General features: G+C 44.0%; 4 protein-coding genes across 5 annotated transcripts in view; 1 reads left to right on the top strand and 3 right to left on the bottom strand.

Moving 5' to 3' along the window:
• Window positions 1-2,267: 2,267 nt before the first annotated feature.
• On the bottom strand, window positions 2,268-5,007 carry sf3b4 (splicing factor 3b, subunit 4). The gene is made up of 6 exons (XM_063009244.1): window positions 4,945-5,007; window positions 3,886-4,014; window positions 3,253-3,795; window positions 2,886-3,053; window positions 2,657-2,794; window positions 2,268-2,577 (listed from the first exon to the last, which is right to left on the bottom strand). The coding sequence occupies exons 1-6, from the start codon at window positions 4,976-4,978 to the stop codon at window positions 2,420-2,422; spliced, it is 1,170 nt and encodes a 389-aa protein (XP_062865314.1). The 5' UTR covers window positions 4,979-5,007; the 3' UTR covers window positions 2,268-2,419.
• A 1,888-nt stretch (window positions 5,008-6,895) lies between these two features.
• LOC134327779 (ras-related protein Rab-25-like) lies at window positions 6,896-12,199 on the top strand. Its single transcript, XM_063009248.1, has 5 exons — window positions 6,896-7,029; window positions 8,243-8,438; window positions 9,553-9,746; window positions 10,539-10,619; window positions 10,824-12,199. The coding sequence occupies exons 1-5, from the start codon at window positions 6,999-7,001 to the stop codon at window positions 10,946-10,948; spliced, it is 627 nt and encodes a 208-aa protein (XP_062865318.1). The 5' UTR covers window positions 6,896-6,998; the 3' UTR covers window positions 10,949-12,199.
• A 1,030-nt stretch (window positions 12,200-13,229) lies between these two features.
• Window positions 13,230-17,092, bottom strand: naxe (NAD(P)HX epimerase). 2 transcript variants are annotated; one of them, XM_063009246.1, is made up of 7 exons: window positions 17,053-17,092; window positions 15,478-15,655; window positions 15,104-15,212; window positions 14,917-15,027; window positions 14,561-14,671; window positions 14,073-14,220; window positions 13,230-13,618 (listed from the first exon to the last, which is right to left on the bottom strand). In XM_063009246.1, exons 1-7 carry the CDS (start codon window positions 17,075-17,077, stop codon window positions 13,416-13,418), a joined length of 885 nt encoding a protein of 294 aa, XP_062865316.1. In that variant the 5' UTR covers window positions 17,078-17,092; the 3' UTR covers window positions 13,230-13,415. The 2 variants fall into 2 exon arrangements, with proteins under 2 accessions (XP_062865316.1, XP_062865317.1); XM_063009247.1 differs by lacking the exon at window positions 17,053-17,092 and adding an exon at window positions 16,570-16,675.
• Window positions 17,093-17,884: 792 nt separating this feature from the next.
• The window catches only part of fbxl20 (F-box and leucine-rich repeat protein 20), a 12,856-nt gene continuing 8,087 nt past the window's right edge, over window positions 17,885-22,653 (bottom strand). Inside the window, exons 14-15 of the mRNA XM_063009241.1 lie at window positions 22,442-22,653; window positions 17,885-21,159 (exon numbers count right to left, since the gene is read on the bottom strand). The exon at window positions 22,442-22,653 is cut by the window's right edge and continues 1 nt beyond it. Coding sequence (XP_062865311.1) covers window positions 21,052-21,159; window positions 22,442-22,653 — 320 coding nt within the window. The 3' untranslated portion in view covers window positions 17,885-21,051. The remainder of the gene's footprint in view (window positions 21,160-22,441) is intronic.

Raw genomic sequence — 22,653 nt, forward strand, 5'->3', positions numbered from 1 at the left:
TTCGAGTGTCTGTTATTGCTTCAGTGTTTTGTGGACGCACCACAGGGTCGAGATGCTCGTGTGACCGAGTAACCGCGGCCCAAACGCCAGAAATATACAGACATGTTTATGCAGTTTGGGGTCTGAAGATCATCTGTACAAACGTGTCTGTATATACAAACTACATGGAACAGTGGTCTCTGTGTCAAGGTTTGGAGAGGGAATTTCAAAGTGGTCAGCTGCTTTAAAATGCATGCCTATCACTGTCCACAGTCAAGTAAGCTTTACAGTTTTATAGTGTAAAGGCTGATGTGTGACTTATCTGAATGTGTGACACTATATGGCCAAAAGTATTCGGACGCCTGCTTGTGAGCTTGTCTAATATCACATTTCTAAGCAGACTGACCCTGTTTGTGACCTTTTCAGCTAAAATCTGAATATAGAAAGTCTGTGGGATATTTATTCGTGCCTGTTTAGTCAAAACATGACAGCATTTGTATGGCTGGCTCTGGACGCTGGGGCTTCTCTTCACGTCTTTATAGAGCTGGAACAGGAAAGGGCCTTCCCTAAACTGTTGCTGTACAGTCGGAGGCATGTCATTCCCGTTATATGATTGATTTATTACACCTGTTAGCGACTGTTGTGGATAAAACATGTGAATTCAGTCATTAGAATGGGTGTCCCAATACTTTTGACGATACAGTGTAGATCTGGGTTCGAATCTCATCGTACGCACAGACACGTTTGGCTTCGTCCGAGGAGGAGGAGGCGTGTTTGAAGCCCTAAGATGGATTGGTGCCCATTCGGCTAGTGTTTATTGGTGGAACCGGACCCACTGCAACCCTGACCAGGATAAAGTGGTTAATGGCTATGATTAAGGAGTGAATAAAGCTTACAGACGGAACCAAATATTTATAGATTTTGACAAATGAGTGTTAAAATAAACATTCATTTAAGGATCTGCTTCGACAGCTTGATCCTGGTCAGGGTCACGGTGGGTCCGGTTCCACTGGGAAATACCGGATTTAAGGCAAGAACACCAATCGATCATGACTGTAAACGCCCATCCAGTCCATAGTACCACTGAGATTCAAACTAGGGCTGGGCGATATGGCTAAAAAACTCGTATCTCCATATGCTTTTGAGAAGTGGTGATATACGATACGATACGATACGATATAATGTAAACGTAAAGTACTGTAGCAGCACCGCCCGTATTTTACCTTCTATTGTTTATAAGTTCTCTTAAAAACACTAAACACTGTAGTTCTGATACATTCTGACTGATTACAGGGTTTATATTGTGTATTATTACAGGCTGTAATTGTGTTCATATTCACAATATTTATATTAAACTAACCAGCAGAATCTCACCATCACATTTCTGCTCCGTTTTACTTCAGATTAATGAGCATCAAAAAATCCCCAAAACCTTTAATATTTGATGATGCTTTGCTATCACTGCAAAATAAAAGTGCACGGTAAACAGCAGCACCGCGACCCTGATCACCCACACAGCAGCATAAAATCATAACCACAGCTTACCTCGGAGGCCGTCTTGAATATTTCAGAATATAAAAATCCATATTTAACTGTTTATCCACCTAACTAATGAAAACCGTCTCAGATCGTTTAACCTCGTTTATTCTCTCGGCCGTCGCGGTTAAAAGCTGAAACTGGTGATTCGTTCATTTATCTGTCCATTATACAGCAACCAATGAAGAGAGAGAGACTCCGCCCAAGCTCCGATTGGTTTATACATCTGAGAGTTGTTTGCCCACAGAGTCAGCAAAACGAATGAATCTTTACCACAGATAAGAGCACAGCTCCCCGACTCGATGCCAATGAATAATTCGTCTGAAAAGAGTCGTTTCTGACTCATTGACTCAGTTTCCACGCTCATACGCAAAGGGACGCGTTCCGCTCAGCGCTGTCGTGTTTTAAACGTTCTCAGATGGTCCCGTGTGTATTCTATGCATACTCGATATATATCCAATCTAGTCATATTCAACATCGTGTAAAAAGTGTCATCGAGTATTTATGATACACCGCCCAGCCCTAATTCAAACCCAGATCTCTGCAGTTGTAGGAGAGCGCAGCACCACTTACACGCTTCCATTTAAACATGTTAAACTAATACCAGACTGGAAAACATAAAGAATGAACCGTTCATGACTCTTTCAATCCTTATGTTTTCTAAAGCAGAATCATTTAAGTGAATCACTCAGAATGATTCAGTTGGTCTGAATCGACTCAATCTGGGAAAAAAACTGAAAAATGCTTTGATCTTTTCTATAAAACGTTTATTCATCACTAATCAAACCCACTGAGGAGAGGAGAGGAGAGGCTTGTACTCCAGTTCTGACTGTCCAACAACAACGAGCTGCTCGGAATGAAAACAACAAACACAAATCTGAAATAAAAACGTCGATCCGGGCGTTCACGAGGGCATCGGGGCGCGGACGGGTGGCGCGGGGGGGCGCGGAGGCATGGGAGGTCTCTGGAAGCCGAACGGAGGAGGACGGGGAGGCGCGGCGCCGTAACCCGGAGGGGGCATGGGTGGAGGGGGGCCTCTCATACCCGGCGGCATCGGGTGACCTTAAAGAGCAGAGAGAGAGAACGATCAGACGCCGGCATCCACAACAAAACTACCACGGCGAGGAGACGCAAGACTTACCCATCGGGGGGCCGAACGGTGCCCGAGGGGGCATGCCCATCTGCGGTGGAGGGGGCATTCCAGGGGGCGGCGGTGCCTGGCCAGCCCCTGGAGGAGGAGGCACCATTCCAGCGTGGGGCATGGGCATGGGCGGCATTCCTGCGAAACGAAGGCTGGGGTTATACCACACACGGAGGATTCATTATTGACATTATTTATTAGGTGTGTGTAATCGGTGTGCCACGCTCACCTGGTGGGTGCATGCCAGCTGGAGGGAAGGGTGGGGGTCCAGGAGGTGGGACTCCGCCCCCACCCTGAGAAGCACCCGTGACTGGGGGCATGGGCATTCCGGGGGGCATTCCAGGAGGCATGGAGCCTGGCGGGGGCACCGGAGGGAAGGCCCCGGGAGGGGGCATGCCTGGAACACGCGGGAGAAACAGTGCCAGGTTAAAAACAGCAAGTGTGTGTGTGTGTTTGAGATGTACTCAGTTCCCAAATATCAGATATCAGATACGAAGAGCCAAAACATTATGACCACCCGACATCTAATAGAACCCCTCACCCTCACACCCTGACTCTATTTAGTAACAGTAGGTACAGGAGTGTTTAGTACCAACCTGGAATGCCCATGCCGTGCCCCAGCGCAGTCAGGATGGGGGTGGGCGCGCTAGGAGGAGGCGGGGCGTCGGCGAACAGCTGATGGGGCCGGTCGGCCTGCGAGAGCGGGTTCTGAGCGGCCAGGAGCCTCTCGGCGGCCGAGCCGTGCCTCTCGCCCTTGGAGTCCTTCTTGAAGGCGTAGGAGACGGTGATGGGCCGGTTGCACAGGTACTGCCCGTTCATGGCCTCGATGGTGGCGTCCGAGGCGTCGAAGCTGGCGAAGTTGATGAAGGCGAAACCCTTGGAGTTGCCCGTGTCGAGGTCCCTCATGATCTTGGGGGTCTGCAGGATGACCCCGAAGGCGCTGAAGGTGTCGTACAGGAGCTTCTCGTCGATCTCCGGGTCCAGGTTCCCGATGAAGATGTTGGCGCCCACGTCCAGGTTCTTGTTGTGCGCCGAGGCCTTGTTGACGCGGATGGGTTTACCGTACAGCTTTATCATGTTCATGATCTTTATGGCGTAATCGGCGTCTTCTTCACTGAGGAACTCCACAAACCCGTAACCTGCCCAACACACACAGCTCACCGTAAGTATGTGGACACCGCTTGTAACGAGCACGTTTGATATGTACGTTTGATGCCCCCCGAACTGACCTTGGTGTTGCCCCGTCACCCTGTCCTTGGGCATGTGCGTGTTCACCACCGGTCCAGCCTGCAGGAACAGCTCCCATAATAAAGGTTCCGAGACCTTTTCATCCAGACCCCCCACGTACACCGTGGCATCTACAACAGAACACGATCGCAGAGCCATTACAAACACAACTCGGCACTGAGAGGGAACATTCCAGCAGGTGTGTTATGTTCCGACTTCACACCTGTAATCATGTAATATATAGACTATATGAATAATACAAAAGTATTGGGACGCCCCTTCTAACTATGGAATCCATGCATTTCAGTCACAAGAGTCACTAACAGGTGTAATAAATCAATCATATAAAGGGAATTATATGCTTCCAGCCGTGCAGCAACAGTTTAGGGAAGGTCCTCCCTGTCCCAGCTCTAGAAAGACATGAGGACAGGCTCCAGTGTCCGGCTCGTCTACTGAACGAGCACAAGTTCCCACAGACACACTCCAAAGTCTTGTGAGAGAGCTTCTCAATAATAAAAGAGCAGATGTCGTTCACACAGAAAAGCTCATGGTCAGGTGTCCAAATACTTTTGGTCATATAGTGTGTATGGCTCCAAATTCATTTTGCTACCTTAAAGTTTAGGAAGTACTCAGCCGTATGTGGCTGGAAATTGTAATAAACAAACTTTCAGATGGATCTTACAGCTTAAAATAAATAAATAAATAAATAAATAAATAAATAAATAAAAACACTGAATTATTTCAGCCTGGAGTTTTACAAACAGCAAGTGAACGGATCGAATTAGTCCCAATTCGCAAGCTACTCTACTAAAAAGTGCACTACAGTGCTTCCAACCATGGCGATTAATAGTGCGCACTACGTAGTGAGCACGTATGCTATTTGGAACACAGCCATTCACACTACAATGAAGCTACCCAGCTAGCATTAGCCATTTAGCACAACTCGTGTCCCGTATAAAATACGCACACGACTTTATTAAAACTCTGAGGTAATGAAGATGACTCTTTAACTCTGTGAGCGGATTATACTCAGAATGAGTGAGTAATTAAAATGAAAATACCTTGATTTCGCTCTGAAATCGGTCCCGCCGCCATGACGAAACCGGAGCGTGTGTTGGCGGAAGTTGTCTTCCTCTCGGTACAGGATTGAAACGGCGTCTCTATAGTTTTGGCTCTGTGCTGCCTCTGTGCTCTGGTGATCATCAGCGGTACTGCAGAGTTAAAACACCAGACCAGCTTTCATTCTCTTCTACTGTAGATCCTCTTACGTCCTGAATGGTGTTTGGTGGCGGGTTGATCTTCCAGCTCTTGAAGTTGTGTCCTAGTGGTTAAGGTACTGGACTAGTAATCCAAAGGTTGCTGGTTCAAGCCCCACCACTGCCAGGTTGCCACTGTTGGGCCCTTGAGCAAGGCCCTTAACCCTCAATTGCTTAGACTGTGTACTGTAAGTCGCTTGGGATAAAAGCTTCTGCTAAATGCTGAAAATGTAAAAGTAATGTAAATGTAAAATCTTTCCCACAGTCTGTAAAAGCATTAGGGTGGCCACATTCATAGTCACAAAAAGGAGGACATTACAGGAACAGGGGGACATGATACTGCAACATACAGAATGAAACCATAACCCATATAACAGAGTTCTTCACCAATTTAAGCAAGAATTCTATAACAAATTACTGTTTTACTCACCATGTTGTGTCTACTTTGATATTTAAGTCTGTTCCTCGCTGCCTCCAAAAGTTTACTAATTGACTCAGGTAGAGGTGTATGCAGAACAGAGCGAGCGGGCGAAATTCAACCACCCAAAGATCAAAAATGTAACCAGTTCATTCCAATAGGAGGATTTTTAAGTGTCCGTCCTAGCGTCGCATAGGTGGAGGACTGGCAGCTGAAAAACCGGACTGTCCGACCTAAAGCCGGACGGCTGGCCACCCTAAAAAGCATGGAATCATTTTGTTTCATCTCAGGAAAGAGAGCTTGCACCATAGGGTGCACCTGGTCCATACAACATTTGCTTAGGCTGTATACTGTAAGAGTACTGTAAAAGTCACTTTGGATAAAGGTGTCTGCTAAATGCTGTAAATGCGAACATCCTAATAGTTGGTGGAATGTTTGAAATGTTATGGATCCTCTGTCTTATTAATGAGCTGCATCAGAACCAGATGTAGTGAAACTGGACTCATTAGGCCATATTACAGTTTGTTGCTCAGGGGTCCATATTTTACACACTTTACACCTGGTTTTAGTCACACAATGGTATTCTGAATGCTGTTTTTATTTTTCTTGCTGGTACTCGGTCACAGAGGTGTTAATTCAGTTCGGTGGGTATTTATTATTAGTGGTATTTTTTCCTCGTTACTGAAGCTGATTTTTCTGTTTTTATTAACAATAATTAACAATACTCAATTTAGCAATTTAGGCACCCAGGACTAACTCTTCATGGTCAAAATGTCACATTTAATTTCAGATTAATATTTCTTATCCGCCTGTTTTGGTTGAGATCTTGTGGAGATGACATGGTGCTGTGTTTTTTGGAGGGGTGAGGGTGAGAGGGTATTTGAAATTGTATTAGGTTTGTAGAGGAAAGTTTGAATATCAATAATTTGAAGTATTGGGAAGCACCCAGGGATTTTCACAAGGTTAAAACAGGTGAGTTTGGAATAAACAGGTCTAAGTTCTCCTCTCAGTACAGAGATGACGTTTCCATACGTGAGTAAAAAGGCTTAAAGGTCAGATTAAAGTTTAGGGAGGAGTACAGGTACGGGTGCAGTGAATAGGGAGGGTTCGAGTCTAACCTGATGGGTTTGATCCTCACCTGTGTGCAGGAGGCTGAGAGTGAGTCCATGTGATTTGGTCACTCCCATCTCCACTCCCATTCACAGCTATTGTACGAGCGTGTCTCAGCGGTCGGACCAGTTCCTCCAGATCCACCTCTGCTTCCCATCGGCGCAGGAACTACAGGACTCATCCACCACCACCAGCAGCAGCAGCAGCAGCAGCATGGGATCGTGATCATCTCACACCGCTTAGATCTTTATCAACACCCCAAATTTCCTGGTTTTCTTCATCCAGCGGGAGACGCACACGGCTGCACATCTGAGTCGCAGCGCAGGGGGTCATGGATCTGGGATACAACTTTGTTTTTAAAGGTGAGTCTGAATCAGAAATCTCAGCTACTTCCTTTATTTAACCAGCAGCTCCACGTCACTCCTCTGCTCCTCCTCAGCACCCAGTGCTGGGGGTCCAGGAATCCTAAAAACCGCATGTATGGGGTCCATGAGGGTCACAGTACAGAGACTGTGTTTGTTCAGGATGTGTTCAGATTTTAAACTGTCGGGCCTTTAAGTATTTTAAGCTGTTGGACGTTGTTGATATCTAGACTTCACCATCCTCGGCCACCCAGTTAGAGTTTTAAATGGGTCGACACACAAGACCTGTGGTGCCAGCTGGCAAATTTGGGTTTTGCCCAGAAGGACCCACGTTTCAGCCCATGTGGTGAAGCTGGACGAGCAAATACTAAACACGCATTAATGTTCCACCAACGTTTATCATTTTAACCATTATAATAATATTTAAGTAGAAACAATTTGAGCAGTTGAGGGTTAAGGGCCTCGCTCAGGGGCCCAGCAGTGGCAGCTTAGTGGTAACAGGGATTGAACCAGCAATCTTCTGATTAATACTCCAGTATCTTAACCACTGAGCTGCCACTATCCAAAATCCTAAAAAATGGCCTAACTGTTTAAACTGTTTTCTACCAGTTTAGTCATAGCCAGTTCTTCTTCCTCTGCTGGAGACCCTGATGGTGTATGAGGAGGGTATATTCTCCTGACACGCCCTCCCTCCGTGTGTACGTGTGTGCTCCACCAACCCCTTTTCATTCGACCGTACTTCGGTGGATCGACATGTGAGGTCGGTCTTGTGCAGGGAGAGTCACACGCTGATCTCCACGTTCCTCCACTTCTGTACAGGCACCTCGGCCTACTAACCAGGGTCCTTACAAAGAGCCCAAGACCCCGCCCACTTTTTAGTCCCGTCTTTTCCCACACAGCAGACTAATTGTGAAATTTAGGATTGCTGTACAGACAGTGATGGTTTGTTCATGGTGTCTTTGTGATGTCACTGGTAATTTACATACAGACACGCCCACAGTTACCCATATATGGTATGTAAGCGAGGTATTTAAGGTTCCTAAAATCAATCAGGGGTCTGATATTCTGAGCAGATATTCGATAAACATTCACAAAATAAAAAGCCTTATATTATAGATGGAATGGTGTAAGGAACACACAACCTGGACCCCTGAGCAGTGGAATCTGTATATAACACACACACCTCTCACTTCCTGTCTCTCTATCTGCTCAGTGGTGTTAATCGGTGAATCCGGTGTTGGGAAGAGCAACCTGCTGTCCAGATTCACCAAGAGCGAATTTAACCACGACAGTCGCACCACCATCGGGGTGGAGTTCAGCACCCGCAGCCTGCAGCTGGACGGAGTCACCATCAAGGCTCAGATTTGGGACACAGCCGGACTGGAGCGCTACAGAGCCATCACTTCAGCGTGAGTCGACACCCACAGCAAGCACAACACCAACTAATTCTAACAGCTCTATTTATTCCTTCATTTTTACTAACCGCTTTATTCTGGTCAGGGTCAAAGTGGCTTCAGAGCCAACCAGAAAACACACACTCCCCCACTTACTAAGTTACACCTGTGAGTAATGTAGATCAGCCAATCTAGATGTACTAAATCTGCTAAAAACTGAATGAAGGGACCATGTTTTGCTTTCTCTTGCTCAGGGGTCCAGGCTCAGTGCTCTTTACACCAGGTTCTGTGTCCTCCTGTGTGGAGCTTTGAGACAGAGGGTTTGTACATGGTGGTGCTGCTTTGAAATGCAGGTTTGTGAAGTTCTCTGGTTCTTTTAGGGTATTTAGTAGCAACCCTGAAGAGTCTCCGTTCCTGTCAAGGAGCTTCTACAAGCACCAACTGTTCCACTCAGGGTTCCACTCAGGGTTCCACTCAGGGTTCCACTTTGGGTTTAATCTTTCATCTATCAAAGGGTCAAAACATAAAGAAAATCAGATGGAAAGAAGATCATTTCCATTCCCTTCACCACCATATGACCAAAAGTTTGTGGACACCTCACCATGAGCTTGCTGTAGTCTGACTTACACAAGATCCTGGAGGGTTTGTGGAATCAGGCGCTGATGTTAGATTAGATGTCTTGTTTTGCAGTCAGCATTCCAGTTCATCCCAAAGGTGTACAGTGGAGTTGAGGTCAGGGTTCTGTGCAGGCAGCTAGACTTCCTCCTGACCAAACTCGGGGGGTCATGACATGATCATGATGAGTGTGGGGTAGATGTCTGGGAGAGAGTTTTGCTCTGCCAGTTTGATCACTCACTTGGTCTTTGGACCATCTTGTTCATCTGAGGAACCTCTGATCTTTCTTGAGGGTCTTATTCTGATTGCTTGCAATGACACAATTCCACCAGAGGGGTCTCCACATCCCCAAAACATACACAGTACTGCTTTAAGTTCTGTTCAGCTCACACACACACACACACACTCGATCGTACCACGTCCATCCAACACACAACCAACTAACACACTCATTATCAGACTCAGCTCAGGTGTAGCGTGTCGGTCTGATCGTACCTCCCTGGGCTTTGTGCAGGTACTACAGAGGAGCGGTGGGAGCTCTGCTGGTCTATGACATCTCCAAACACCTGACCTACGAGAACGTGGAGCGATGGCTGAAGGAGCTGTACGACCACGCCGACCCTCACATCGTCATCATGCTGGTGGGGAACAAAAGTGACCTGGCGGCTCAGCGCACCGTACCGACCGAGGAGGCGAAAGCTTTCGCAGGTACAAAGACCTGAGTCCTGGTACACCTAAATCCCAGAGCATCAGCAGTGCAGAGTCAAAAGTAAAAAGACAAATAAATGTAAAGATAAATATAGAGCTGCTGCAGGAAGAGGACGCAGGTGTATTCAGCCTCCTGTGAGAAGTGAGGAGGATGGTTAGAGAGGCAAACACAGCAGCAAATGTACAATCAGATGCCCACTTCACTTCAATAAATGATGTTTACTTTCCTCTAACCACAAAGTATCTGGACTAGACAAACTGTATCTTTAGAACAGGGTTTCATGGTCAGATGAGACAAAGTACTGCTGGAATTTGGTGTAAAAATAATAACAGTTCTACAGAGAACCTGATTTAAATAAAATAAAAGTGTAGAGGAGTATTTGTGAAAAGAGTTTGAGGGCAGTTTGCTCTCCTGTGAGCCTTGTTATGTGCTATACATGACATTACGGACTTCATAAAGTACCAGGAGAGTTTAAATGATCAGCACCAGATCATCCAGCAGGAAAAGATCCGAAACATTCCTTCAAATCCAGGGGAGCACGGAATGGTCCAAAGCACATTAAAAAGGTAAAGGAACCTGGAGGAGACACTCTCAGAGCATCTCAAGCATTACAGATGAAGACTCAGTGCTGATATGCTGGCAAAGATGATTATTAAACATATATATAAACTAATCATGATAATTTCACTCGTCTTTAACAGGGTGCCAGTAATTCTGGTACTGACTGTAATCAAACTTGTGATGTTAAACTTATTATATTATTATTTTATTTCTTTATGTTTTTTATACAGAAAGTAAAGGTTTGCTCTTCATGGAAACTTCGGCCCTCAACTCCACCAACGTAGAACTAGCGTTCCTTCATGTCCTAGCAGGTACAGATTTCTATGTTCAAAAAAAGTTTACAGACACTCGTAACAGACGTTTTTCAGTGCTGGAATTATTTATTTTTTATGCAAATTTCCTCCCAATTTAGTCATATCGAATTCCCTGATGGTATCCCCTGCACTAAAATAGTACTACATTAAATAACCTGAATATTTATCTACTTTTAACTTTTATTTTGTATTTTTACTCAGAAATCCATAAGAAGGTGGCGAGTAAGCAGGTCACCCGTGGGTCCATCAGCGCTGTAACTTTGGGCACCACAGGGCCGATGGGTGAAGTTATGGAGGAACGCAGGAGCTGCTGCAAAAAACAGTGATCATCACACAACTGGATTTATTATTATAATATTATTATTATTAACATTATTATGGGATGAGTACGATCCTCACACAGACATCATCAACAAGATTTCTACACTATAGCAGTGATTAACAGTACCGGGTTGTGTTCCAATACTGTTCTAACGCCCTCCTCCACTTCTCCCCTCGGTTGAGGTCCTGATCCTCTGTGATGCTGCTTCCTTTATTGTACAGTTTGTACATTCTGGCTTTAATTGAGCAATCAGTGAGAACTGGCAACACTACCAAAACAGTTGTAAATATGGGCGTGGTGCGGCTGGGTGTGTGAAATTTCAGAGAAAAGCAGACGTTATGGTGCAATAATTAATTCAGTCCTGACGTCCCGGCTTAAAAACAGCTTCAACCAGCTTAAGGTTTTCTGATTTCCTCCACTGGTTTAGCTGGCACAGCCTGACCAGCATCCAAAACCATTCAGAAACCATCAAACCAGACCAGTCTGAGGGGCAGAAGGGTGAGAGGAGGCGACTCCAGTACCTTCAGCTTCATAAACACAGTTTACCTGTTTGTCTTCCTCAGCCCTGTATATAGAGATGAAACATAAACATGTTTGTTCATGCCTGTGTGGCCCTCAGTTCTCCCACAGGGGCCCCTTGTTCTTAATGTTGGTGGGCAAATCAAAGTGACTCGTGTGAACATCAATACAAAGCTGGCAAGGATGCAGTGTAAAACAGTACTGGAACACAAAACCTGATGTATGTTGGTCACTGTTGGGCCCTTGAGTGAGGCCCTTAACCCTCAATTGTTCAGACTGTATTTGGTCACAGATATAATAGTTTTTGTATTAAAGTGTCAGCAAAACGCCAAAAATGATGCATTTGTCTTGCTATAAATGTATACTTTATTTAAACTGTATGCAAATCATTTCTATTCACTATATGGCCAAAAGTATGTGGACACCCCTTTTATTTACTGAGGTTTAGTGTTTCAGCCACATCCATTGCATTCATATCTATATGGCTTACACTATAATCTCAGGTGTCCACATATTTTTGGCCATATAGCATATTTACGCAAATATATAATCTGATATATTGAAATTTGGAGGTTTTTTTAATTTATTCCTGTGATGCCCAAAATGTCTTCTCACATACATACACAAACACACACATGCAGCATATCAGTCTGATTTATAAATAAAATGTTTATAATCTCACATTCTCAAACCATCAGAAAAGTGTTTATTAAAATAACAGTATTTATAAATCATTGTGTGGTGTTTAATAAACCAGTTAATAAGCAAAAACACTATGCCTAACCATCTATTAGCCTTTAGCTACCGTTCTCAGTGTGTGGTGCTAATATCTTTTCTCCTCAGTGTAGCTGATAGCCTGAGGCTAATCATGTATGTAGCCAACACAGACATTTATTCGTATATAAAAATGGTTAAATAAAGGCACAGTGCGAGTAGAAATGACACAAATCTGTCAGAAATATGAACATTTACCTCAGATGTGCTCATTAAATACGTTAAAAAAAAAATCTAAATTCTTTAATACACTATAATTAGCATTTAGCATTGATCGCTAATTAACGTTCCATGAGTTTAGCTAAACTGGTAAATACAGTATAATTCTGTGACAACTTGTGGATTAAATGTTCGTTTTTTATTTTGTTTTTATTAAGACTGAATAACAGAAGAGTAAAACGTCTCCTAAACACAGTAAACACAACTGTACTTGAATGCTACGTTTGAACAGCCTTGCTAACGAGGTAGCAACTTGCTAACAGTAATGCAACACCTGAAGTTGCATTTAGCATTTAGCTAAAAACAAGCTAAATAGCTAAAGTAACAACATGCACTTACAGGCTGAGAACAGTACAGTACTTACTTGGGGGCCAAAAGGGCCCTCAACATAAAATGGGGCCCAATAAGATCAGCTTCATAAGGCCTGTATGAAGGACATCTTTAAATTATTAGGTTTAGGCGCTAAATGCTGTATACAATAAAACATACAGTACAGCATTTCTCCAACTTTGTTTAACAGTTTGGGGAAGACCCTTATTCTGTTACAGCAGGCAGGTGTATAAAGACATATCTTGATGATTTTGGTGAAAGGACCTTCAGTCCTGACCCCAAACACCTTCTGGATGAACTGGAACATTGACTGTGAGCCAGCACTCGTTATTCAGTATGATGGTCTGACCTTACACTTGATCTTTTGACTGAATGGGAGTAAATCTGAAAGCCGATGCCAATGGCTAAGAAATGGGATATCAGGTGATAATAATCAGATAATATTTATATGAGTATTATAATATTTTAATTAAATAAACACACAAACACACGTGTCTCGTCATTTAATGACGTTTAAACATCAGCATTTCGTTTTTAAACATTCATTTTGTGACATTAACATCAAAGTGCTCAGTGTTAGCGATGAACGAAGCTTTATTTATCCAGCGGGTCGTTTCTCGCGGTCGGGATCAGTCGAGTTGGAGCACACACTCGGTCCCGGGGTACGGCGGCAGGTTCAGGTTATATTTACGTTCCAGGGCCGGAGGGACGAATCTTCCACCCAGGTAGTGATAACGACCCTTAAAATGAGCCGCAGATTTCTTGGGCGCGGTGAGAGAGATCAGCAGATCGGGCTGGATCCCGTCAGAGGCTCCGTTCTCCACGTCCCACCCTAACAGAGGAACAAAGACAACCGTACAGCCAAAATTATGTAGACGCCACTTCTAAATACTGACCTCTGGGAGTTTTAGACATGGTTTTACAAAGATGGTGTGAACAAAAGCAGCCGATATGCTGACACAAGAACCCTACAACAAGATCTCTGAAGGTGTCGTGAAGTATCTGGTTCTTCAAATTCTGTACCTGCTGCCATCTCTTCCCCAGGATAAACAACACACACGTCTGGCCTCCACATAATCAAATTAATGGAATTAATAAATTCAACAAAAACACTCATGTTAAAAAATTACCATCTTCTCATCTGTGAGTCCAAATGACGTCCTGACCTCAGTGTTAAAAACCGATGGGTTAAAGTCAGTGAGCAAACAATAATGGAAATGTTTTACACTCACACTACGCTAAAAATGATTTTTAATAATGTTCATGCCAGGGTCGGCGACACCCACCTGAAGGTATGTCCACACTGGCGATGGGGGCACTGATCTTCTTCAGCGTGGATAAGATGGCTCCGAACGGCTCACGTACCGCTCCTTTAAAACTGAACCCGAAAATGGCATCAACCACCACGCTGTACACCTCGTCTATCTCATCGGCCTGCAGGAGGAACCGGGAACAGGCGTGAAAACCAGAACAGCTTCAGCCCGACACGTAACACACACACAAACGACACGCCGGTGATACACACTCCCGTAAAGTCCAGGAGACGCAGAAGCTCAGATACTCCAAATCTATCCACAAGCCATAATTAAAACGACTCACTGTTGATTCACGACTAAATGATTCCTCATTACTGAGCTGCTGAGGTACTTTTATTTCTTTATAATTTTATATCTATCACTTTATCCTATTCAGGATTTTTTTACGTTGGCATCATATTTACTTTGGAGTCCCAATACATCCCATTAAAAGTGTGTAAACTGTTGTGAATATTTACCTCAGGCAGCTCGGACAGGAAGTTCATCTCCATCTTCTCACACTGGGTGGTTAAATTCAGGAACAGGGGTTTGCTTGGTCGTTTCGGGTACAGCAGGGCGGGTTCGTAGCCCTGTTTAATACACACACACACACACACACACACACACACACACCTCTAGTAAATCAGCATGAAGGAGTTTCAGCTCTCAGATGTTAAGGTCTCGTTTCTCATTTGGGCCGCAAGAAATTCTACAAAGATCTCACTGCTCCACGATCACAGAGAACTCTCGAGCTCTCCAGTTTGAAGCTCAGCAGCAGGACTAACTGGTTGTGCCTGAGGGAGGAAGGACATTAAACAGTAGAACTGAGACTCACAAAGAGTTTGAGATGCCGAGCGCAGACCAGCCCGTCTCCTCCGTTATTCCCCGGTCCACAGACCACCAGAACACGAGGAGGATTCTTCAGCAGAGACTGTAGAGGATACGCCTGAGGAACCACAAACACCAGAATAAGGAACTGATATCCACACGTATTTATTTATGTTGATGAGAAGAGGGTTTACCTTGGTGATGGCGGTGGCACAGCTGAGTCCTGCCAGCTCCATCAACTGATCCACGCTGAAGCTGTACTCGGAGAAAAGTTCCTCATCTATACGCTGAGCTTCCTCCTGACTAAACACACACACACGCACACACACTTCAAATTAGGGATGAACATTTATTATTTTATACATTTCTATTTATGTATCTTGCATTTTATCCGAGTTTAGTCATTATAATCCCTCCGTCGCTTTCACCACTCAAACTTTAATTCAGTTTCTTTTCACACATTCAGATGCGTCTGTATTCAGCCCTTGGACAGATGACCTCACATTGTCATGCCTTCAAGGTCCTGAAGGGGGAAATACTTTTTCTCAGCACCGTGCATCACACTCACCCTAAATATCTGATGGTGTTAGGCATGTTGCAGGCGGGCCGTGTGAAAGCCTTGTTGTATGTACTCGCACACACGTGTGGGTGTGCCGCTCTGTGCCCAAGGACCACGCCTCCCCGCGACGTCACGAGGAGACTGATGCCAAACAGAGCTCGCAATCCCAGCATGCACCTGGATGCTCCTGCAACACAAAGATAATCCCGACAGCACAACTTCAGTTCACCCTGCCTTAATCTCCTCCGTTAATCCACTCACAAGAATGTAGACAGCACGTATAGTATATACCTAGTGAACCTGACTAGACACCCAACACCCAGATATCACAACATGTGTTTCGTAGCTGCTCTACTTTCTTCTTCTTCTTTTTTTATTTATTTATTTATTTTTATTTACAAATTTGAGTTCTTCTGAGTTTATTGTGGGTTTTCTAAAAATTAAATGGGTTAAACATGTACAGACAATGTAAAGTGAAGGTCATTTAGTGTCCTTTATATTTGTGGCCTCTTAATTCCTCATTACTGATTAAAATTATGACTTTTCTGTGCCCATATAAGTAGGGCTAGTATGACTGTACCATTTAAAAAAATACATGGAACAGTGGGATGAAATCCCAAACTTTCAGCTAATGCTGAGACAACATTCGTTCAGATTTAATCAATATAAAAAAACAGATCTGATTTGAATTTCATGCTGCTGGAACGTGGGTGTTACTGTCCACAGTCAAGTGAGCTATTCACTGGCATGCTTAAAGAAGCTGCTGTGCAAGAAGTGACCTCCTGTGCTGCATTTTCTCTGCCCATGTGATCAGTCGAGCAGGAGATTCTATACATGCATGCCAGCCTCCTAAATCATGGTCATGTAAAGCCTGTTCGACTGTGGACAGTCACACACATGTTCCAGCAGCTTGAAATTCAAATCAGATCTGTTTTTTTGTGTCTGCCACATTCAACAAACCCCACAATATTGATTTTGGCGATAGATAAATGTGTTTCAATCAATGCATTTAAAAAACAGTAAAGTAACAGTTGCAAAAATTGAAATGTTTAAGTTTATGTTTTAGATTAGACGAGAAATTCTGCTGCATTTCTCACTCACCTTTATTCGTCCTGAGTAACTAAATGTTCAGAAGAAATATCAATAATCTATGAAACTCTATGAAACTTAAAACATGCAAATAATTTAACTGACACGAACATGTCAACACTGCTGCACATATTCTCTTCCGGTGTGCTACCAAAAACTGCTACCAATAACCGCAACACCCCCATAAATCCTGCACCCCCCGTGTACCATAACTCAAACATAAACAAAACTGTTTTATTAAAACAGCTAATTATTCGATAAAGTAACCTGTATATTTTAATTATTTGTGATTTCAAGTTTAATATAAATCTTTCAACAGTTCATATAAATCTAACATTTGTAGTTGCTTAGAGATTTAATTTTAGTCAGCTGTTAGCATGCTAACATGAAGGACACAAGCTAACTGATTAGCTACTGGAGTGATTAGATTGTAGTCATAAAGGCGATTAGCTCTAAACTTTTAAACTGCATTTAGTTTAAATAATTCACTGTTACCTGCCAATTCGAGGAAAAAAGACATGGCTTTGAAATATTTCAGCGTGATTTTAAATTCAGGCGGACATGATAGATACCTGATGGGTCCTTATAATGTAAACAGTAATGGTGCTAGTTTCATAACAACTCAAAAGTAAACATAATAAATAAATATTATTAATAATAAGTGCTTATTTTAAGTCACCCTGTGATACATTTATTAATGTAAGTGATTTTGACATAAACTCACTCCCTTTAGCACATTAATGCTTCAAACCATGAATCCCACTAAATATTTATTACATTTTTAGACTTTGGTTCATGTAAAAGTTCCAGATTTTTTGGCTGCACATTCATGCTGCTGATCTCCTGTTATACATCACACCAAATGTGCTTCAGTGGATTCAGATTTGGTGACTGGGGAGGCCAATAAGTACAACTTACTGTCAGTCATCATGACTGTGACTATAGATGGAAGCACATGTTAAAAACAAGACTCAGATTATGGCATTTAAACTCTGTATTATACATGAAAATACATGGAAGAACAAGTGTACAGGTGTTCCTAATATAGTGGCCTGTTAGTGCACCTACAGACTGATAAATGGTTGTTTCTCTGTTCACCTATGCTTTGGGTTATTGTGGTGTTGAAGATAAACCGTCACCCAGCTCGAGTGTGTTTATGGAGGAGCCTGCTACTACTGTCCCTGCTACTAAATAGCACCCCTGTAGCATGATGCTGCCACCACCATGTTTCACCTTAGGGATGGCTGAAGGTATTCAGTATAAAAGGTTCCATAAACAAATTATTTACAAGTGTAGGACAGGTCAAATCAAGAGAAATGAGACTGTGTTTAATAATAATATAGTTATATATTTATTCATACATACATATTCATTTATTTATATGGTTAATTGTAAAAATAAAAACAAAGTAAAATGGTACAGATTTACAGCATCATTTCAACAACTACAGTCCAAACTGAAATCACACAATCCTTAATGAACCGAGCGCGTACGCACGCATCAGAAGTGTAAAAAGCACTGTGTAATCAGAGGGAGACGTATCTGTGTATCTGTGTGTGTGTGTGTGTTGCTTTGTATTCACACTGGCGGACCGAAGTAACTCCTGTACACAGTATATTTTAAGACCAGATTTTATCTCTAATAAAAATAAAGGTCTGAAGAAACGTACGAGGGATTTTGCTCACAGGTGAGTAGGGATGAAGTCTTAATAGAGCAAAACTAAACATAATGCTTATATTTTTAACTTTATTTCCTCCATATGGAGGGTGTAGCTCATAAAATGGCCATTTCTGTGCTCACTGTTCATGTTGTCATTTGCCAGAACACAGGGTTAGAGGGGAGTGTGTGTGTTAGAAAGATCCAGTTTTTAAACTTCACTTATAGCCCCACACACACGCACACACACTGTTGGAACACCATTTGAATCAGTCCAAAATGACAAACACAAAAAACACAAATCGACACAAACGACATTAAAGCCAGGAAGATACGCAACACAAATACACAAACACTTCCAGCATCCAGGACGCATTTCATCACTCAACGTAAGTGAAAGCTGCATTCTCAGCACGCGGTAGCATTGGTACCTCTCTCTGATTAACATTTACAGCATTTGGCAGGCGCTTGGTCTAAACGTGACTTACAACTGTGACCTTATACAAGCCAGTTAACTGGAGGTTAAGGGCCTCGCTCAGGCGTCCTAGAGAGGCAACCTGGAAGTGATGGGGCTTGAACCAGCAACCTTCTGATCACTAATCCAGGACCTTAATCACTGCTCTACTGTTTCTTACACACAGTGTGTGAGTGTGTTGACTTTTACATCTCAGAGCTGCATCACTCATACAACCACATGACACGTGGTCAGGTTTGGTGTGGGTGACTCTAGCGCCCCCTTGAGTAGAGCACATTAGGTTTAGAATCGTGCGCCGTGCCGCCCTCACGTGCTGCTGCGTTTATGTACGTGTGTTGAGCATGTTCCCAGCGTAACACACACTCTGATTGGTTCGGTTCATTACTGCGCCCTGGTGTGTGTGTGTGTGTGTGTAGGTTCAGGTCAAATTCTACTGTGCATGATGTCACTGGTCGTTCCGTCCTTCTGCAATCTGATTGGCTGGCTGTGATGTAGCTCATGTTCATCAGTGATGCATGCAGGCCACGCCCACTGAAAGTTCCATCTACCTCCTGCAATTCAATACGAGGTCACATGGCTCACTCGTTCCTGGGTGCTCATTGGCTGGTTCAATTCAGGCTCCGCCCATGGATAGTTTTTACAAAACTAGATTTGTAACATGCAGCTTGTGGGATCCGATCCAGTCCAGTCCGGTCCAAACCAGTAGAGTCCGGTGTGATCCAGTCGAGTCTGGTGTGATCCAGTCTGATCTGATCCGATCCAGTCCGGTCCGGTGTGATCCAGTCGAGTCAGGTCCGATCCAGTCTGGTCTGATCCGATCCGGTCCGGTCCGGTCGACAGTATGAGGTTTAATTTAATGCTTTAGAAAAATAGCTTCCTCCGTCACACCAACTACACCTTCAACAGAGCGTGTGTGAGCGCGTGTGTGCGCCACTGTAGTGTTTATTTTAATAATTTATGTTTTTGAGGCTTTTTAACTCAAATTTAAGCAGAAAGTTTTTTGAATTTATGATATAAAGTAATTAAAAATAAATTAAACCTAATTGAGATGAATTTGGAAATAATGAGCAGTTTTACAGAAGCGTCTTTGTCACATGGACTCGCCAACAGACCAACCGGTTCATGACTAGCCGAGCAACTCATAACTGAATAACCGACTCACTGACCAACATGTCAATACCTCTTTACAGGCCGTCTTAATGAATCCTAACTGATCCAGAACTCACCCGCACGGCAGTTTACTCACCAACTCAATGATTCACTGACCCACTCATTCCTTCCCAACTTCTTATTATTCTGACTGACTCACCAACTCAGTGATTCACTGACTCATGACTCACTAATTCATTGATTTACTAACTGACTCATGACTCACCAACCCAATGATTCACCAACTCAGTGATTCACTGACTAGCTCATGACTCACAACTTACCATCTCTGTGATTCACTGACATGACTCACCATCCCAACGATTCACCGACTCATGACTCATCAACTCAATGATTCACTTACTCATGATTTACCAACCCAGTGATTCACTGACTCACTCTTTTTCCTCCTTCTTATTTCTCTGATCGACTCACCAAATCTGTGATTCAGATACGAGTAGAGTACTGACTCATCTGACCATCTCAGTAAATAACTGAATCATGACTCACCATTTCAATGATTCACTGACTCATGACTCACTAATTGATTCTCTGACTGATTCGTGACTTACCAACCCAATGATTCACTTACTCATGATTCACCAACCCAATGATTCACTTACTCATGATTCACTAACTCAGTGATTCACTGACCCACTCGTGTTTTCCCAACTCATTATTTCAGTGACTCATGACTCCTAAACTTGCTGTTTTAATGACCAACTAATCACTTACCAGCTCATGACTCATGACTGATTTGTTACTGAATAACAAACACCAACACAGTGACTTACAGATCGATTCACAGCCCAACATGTGATGCATTAACTGAAGCGGATTCTAACCCCGAGTCGAGACTGATGACTGATTCACCAACTAATCAATCAACTCTTGACTCATTAACTCAGCTGATTCACTTAACCTGACTAATGAATTGTTGATTCAGTGACTCACTCTGTAACTCAGTACTCACTTATCTGACCAGCAATGGTTTACGGTTAAGATTCTCCACGAGAGGGAGCTACTGAACACTGGCCTGCAGGAGGTGGATTTTCCCTTCATTACCTTCACTATAACACAAACTGAATGATGCAGGAGGAGAAACGAACGCTCGCTCGGTCTGAGGAAGATCCTCTCCGTCCCTCCGCTAGCATGTGCTACTGGGCATCTGGGGTCATAGGGCATCCAGGGTGGAGGAGGGAGAGTCTGTGACATCATAGAAGGATGCAGCAGCGACAAAACCTCTGGCGGCTCCCGCCCACTGACGGGGGCGGAGTCACAGGTGCAAAGTAGGCGTGGACTTTAATGTTGGGCAGGTGAGTCTGAAAGAACAAGAACATCAGGGTTTATAATATAACCCTCAGCTCCCCCCCCCCACACACACACACACCCTCCTCATCTAGTCATATCCAGTTCCCCCGTCGTATATCCAGTTCCCTACTGCTGCAGGCCCTGAAACTGGTCAAAGAGGGTCGGAACTAACACACACCTGATCTGATCAGTGTGTGTGTGTGCATGTAAGCGTGTCTGTGTGTGTTTGTGTGTCTGTGTGTGTACCCACTCTAAACCTCTCGATGCCAGCCCGTGTGTATGTGTGTGTGTGTGTGTGTGTGTGTGTGAGTATGTGAGGTCTGTGCAAGTGTGTGTGTATGTGTATGTGTAGGTGTGTGTGTGTATGTACCCACTCTGAGCCTCTTGATGCCAGCCTGTGTGTGCATGTGTGTGTGTGTATGTATGAGTGTGTGTTTTGTGTGTGTGTGTATGTGTGTGTGTATGTGAGGTCTGTGCAAGTGTGTGTGTGTGTATGTATGTGTAGGTGTGTGTGTGTGTGAGTATGTGAGGTCTGTGCAAGTGTGTGTGTGTATGTATGTGTAGGGGTGTGTGTGTATGTACCCACTCTGAGCCTCTTGATGCCAGCCTGTGTGTGCATGTGTGTGTGTGTATGTATGAGTGTGTGTTTTGTGTGTGTGTGTATGTGTGTGTGTATGTATGAGTGTGTGTTTTGTGTGTGTGTTTTGTGTGTGTGCATGTGTGTGTGTGTATGTATGAGTGTGTGTTTTGTGTGTGTGTGTATGTGTGTGTGTATGTATGAGTGTGTGTTTTGTGTGTGTGTTGTGTGTGTGTGTGTGTGTGTGTGAGTGTGTGTACCCACTCTGAGCCTCTTGATGCCAGTGTGTATGTATGTGTGTGTGTGTGTGTGTGTATGTATGTGTGTGTGTACGTGTGTGTGTACGTATGTGTGTGTGTACGTGTGTGTGTATGTGTGTGTGTGTACCCACTCTGAGCCTCTTGATGCCAGTGTGTGTGTGTGTGTGTGTGTGTGTACCCACTCTGAGCCTCTTGATGCCAGTGTGTGTGTGTGTGTGTGTGTGTGTGTGTGTACCCACTCTGAGCCTCTTGATGCCAGTGTGTGTGTGAGTGTGTGTACCCACTCTGAGCCTCTTGATGCCAGTGTGTATGTATGTGTGTGTGTGTGTGTGTGTATGTATGTGTGTGTGTACGTGTGTGTGTATGTATGTGTGTGTGTACGTGTGTGTGTGTACCCACTCTGAGCCTCTTGATGCCAGTGTGTGTGTGTGTGTGTGTGTGTGTGTGTGTACCCACTCTGAGCCTCTTGATGCCAGCCCGTGTGATCTGTTGGCAGTCGTAGAGCTCGATGCGGTCGAGGCTGTGGCAGGTTTTGAGGTGCTCCAGCGAGGCGTCGGTGATCAGGGGGCAGTTATCCAGCTCGATCACCTCCAGACGGTCGTGGGCACACGGCCCGCTGCCCAGGTGTCGGATCCCGTCGTCCGTGATCAACTCGCAGTGGGAGAGAC

The sequence above is a fragment of the Trichomycterus rosablanca genome, chromosome 2, assembly GCF_030014385.1.
Source record: "Trichomycterus rosablanca isolate fTriRos1 chromosome 2, fTriRos1.hap1, whole genome shotgun sequence".
NCBI classification, from domain to species: domain Eukaryota; kingdom Metazoa; phylum Chordata; class Actinopteri; order Siluriformes; family Trichomycteridae; genus Trichomycterus; species Trichomycterus rosablanca.